Below are 2561 nucleotides of genomic sequence, written 5' to 3'. Positions count from 1 at the left end.
CCCATTGCCTGTACCAAGCACGTCTCCAGGTCATCCAGTTGCTGAGAGAGTCCACTGTGGAGTTGGTCCAGGAGGGTCGTGTTCCAAGCAGCAGAGGCGCCCTCTGTGTGGAAGAGGTTGAAGGTCTGCTGGAGCATCTCGTGGAGGACAGAGATGGTCTGGACCTTCTGCAGCTGACTGCTGTCCACCATCTCCTGAGGGATTCTGAAGTCCTTTCTGTCCTTCAGACAGAAGAAAGGGGAGAGTCTCCTCATTTGGCCCAAAAGCACAAAGGTCTTCCTACTAGCCAGGATGTGGTTCTGAGAGAGATCACAGCCCAGGGATGGGACTGGGCCATAGCTGAGCATCACCAGTGCTGTCAGTAGAGAGAGCAGGAAGGCCATTGGGAAAACGGAGTTTACTGCTGGTCTGGCTGAACTGAATGTCTGGTTCAACCTTGGATCCTATGTTCTATGAAGACAACCTGTCTATCATGACTTTTATATAGAGAACACTACTGTTTCATTTTCTAAATGTTGTTTGTAAAGTTTTACTTCTGTTTTTTATTTCGATTTGTATGTTCTTGATATGACATAATATGGCTGTCTTATTATTTAATGCTCCTATAATAGAAATGGAATCCTGGTGTGGCATTGTAGGGTAAAAAATAGACTGCAAGTCAAAAAGTCAGTGGTTCAAACCCACCCACCGCTCCTAGGAACCCCTCTACATGGTCGTTGTTGATTGGAACTGACTCAACTAGAGAAGAACAACAACATAACAGAAATAGCACTAGTGTTCGGCTTCAAAAACCAGAAATGTGTTCTTTCAGTTTAGGAGGCTAGTAGTCCAAATTCAGAGCGCTGGTTCTTTGGGAATGCTTGGTTTGTTGGCAATAGGGAAAGGCCCTGTCTCCTTTCAGCATCTGTAGGTCGAGTGCTCCTTGGAGATCTCCATGCATCTTGGCATCAATCTTCCCTCTGGGTCTTGAACCTTCACAGTGCAGGGACCCAGGTCTAAAGGACACACTTCACTCCTGACTCTTCCATTATGGTGGTAGCGCGTCCTTCTTTCTTTTCTCATGTCTCTCTCCTTTTATCTCTTGTAAGATGAAAGGTGTTACATACCATACTCTAGGTTTACATGGTAGTGATATTAAAGGAGGTGTGGCAGTGTGGAATGGACACTGGACTGCTGACCGCAGGGCCTGTGGTTCGCACCTGCCAGCTCTTCTTTGTAAACCCTGTACAGGATCCTTATGAGTTGGAGCTCATTGGATGGCACTTACCAACAACATCATCCAACCCTTAATCCACTCATTGTTTTACGACATCAAATCACATCATGTGGGATAGCTACATCTCAACTGCAAAACCATTGCAATTTGATACAAAACCTTAACTATGTCAGGGACCAAAACACCTCTAGTCATATAATCGATTTCAAGACATAGTGAACTCATATAGTGTTTCAGAGGTTTAAATCTTTACAAAAGCAAAGGTGCTCTTTTTCTCCTGAAGAATGGCCGGAGCATTTGAACTGCTGGCCTTTGAGGACTAAAATCTTAAATTTTTAATAGAAGTTTAACTTTCCTAGTAAACTTCAGATGTTCTAATGAAAATGGAGACTTATAAGAAACATCAGTGTCACATCGTCTAAAAAAAAAAAAAAAACTCTTATAAACACATACACACTCTCTCTCTCTATATATACATATAGACACAGAGTGGCTCTGATAGATAAGTAATGGAATGTGAATCAAAAGATTGGTGGTTAGAGCATGTAGGCTGCCCTGTGGGAGAACAATGACCTTTTTTGCTTGTGCAAATATTTACAGTCTTGCAAACCCTACAGAGGGTCACTATGAGTTGAAATCAACTGGCACAATATATATGTTGTTTACTGTTAAGTGCTGTCGAATCCATTCCAACTCATAGCGATCTATATAGGCTTTCTGAGGAGAGGCTGGTGAGTTCGAACCACCAACCTTGCAGTTCAAACAGACCTTGCTGAACAGTGCATTATCCAGCAGCACCATAAGTATGGATTCCTGGTGTAGTGCTGTAGGATAAGCGCTGGCTTGCAAGCCACAAGGTCTGTGGTTCAAACCCACCTGGTGCTGCTTGGTAACCCTGTACAGTGTCCCTATGAGTTGGAACGGACTCAATGGCACTTAACAACAACAACATATATATATGGAGGCCTGGTGTGACACTGTAGGATAAACACTGGACTTTGAACCATGAGGTGTGCTGTTCAAACTCACCAGTTGCTCCTTGGAAACCCTAAACAGGGTTGCGATGAGTCTGAACTAACTCAATGCAACATAACAACATAAATATAAATATTGTTTCAAGGCTGAATGTCTTCATGGGAACATTCAGATAAAGCCTCATCTTTATCATAGGAACTGCTGTCCTTGCAGTTAGGAGCCCAACATGTAAGCCACTAAGTGACCAGATTTATTAATAATTTTCTTTGTGCTAGGAATAAATTTTGAGTCCTGATGCTGACCTGTGTTGTTGCCTCCCTTAGTTGTTGTTGTTGTTTGGTGCCATCCAGTGGGTTCTGAGTGATAGTGA

The 2561-nt window shown here is 43.1% G+C and overlaps 1 protein-coding gene across 1 annotated transcript; it reads right to left on the bottom strand.

Annotated features, from left to right (window-relative positions):
• Positions 1–5: 5 nt before the first annotated feature.
• Positions 6–383, bottom strand: LOC102830849 (interferon omega-1-like; the record flags this gene model as incomplete). The annotated part of the gene is made up of 1 exon (XM_006864461.1): positions 6–383. A coding segment is annotated over exon 1 (378 nt), but the record flags the coding sequence as incomplete, so codon positions are not given.
• Positions 384–2561: the final 2178 nt, after the last annotated feature.

This window comes from Chrysochloris asiatica, unplaced genomic scaffold, assembly GCF_000296735.1.
Source record: "Chrysochloris asiatica unplaced genomic scaffold, ChrAsi1.0 scaffold00065, whole genome shotgun sequence".
NCBI lineage: Eukaryota > Metazoa > Chordata > Mammalia > Afrosoricida > Chrysochloridae > Chrysochloris > Chrysochloris asiatica.
This window is presented reverse-complemented; position numbering and strand designations above follow the sequence as displayed.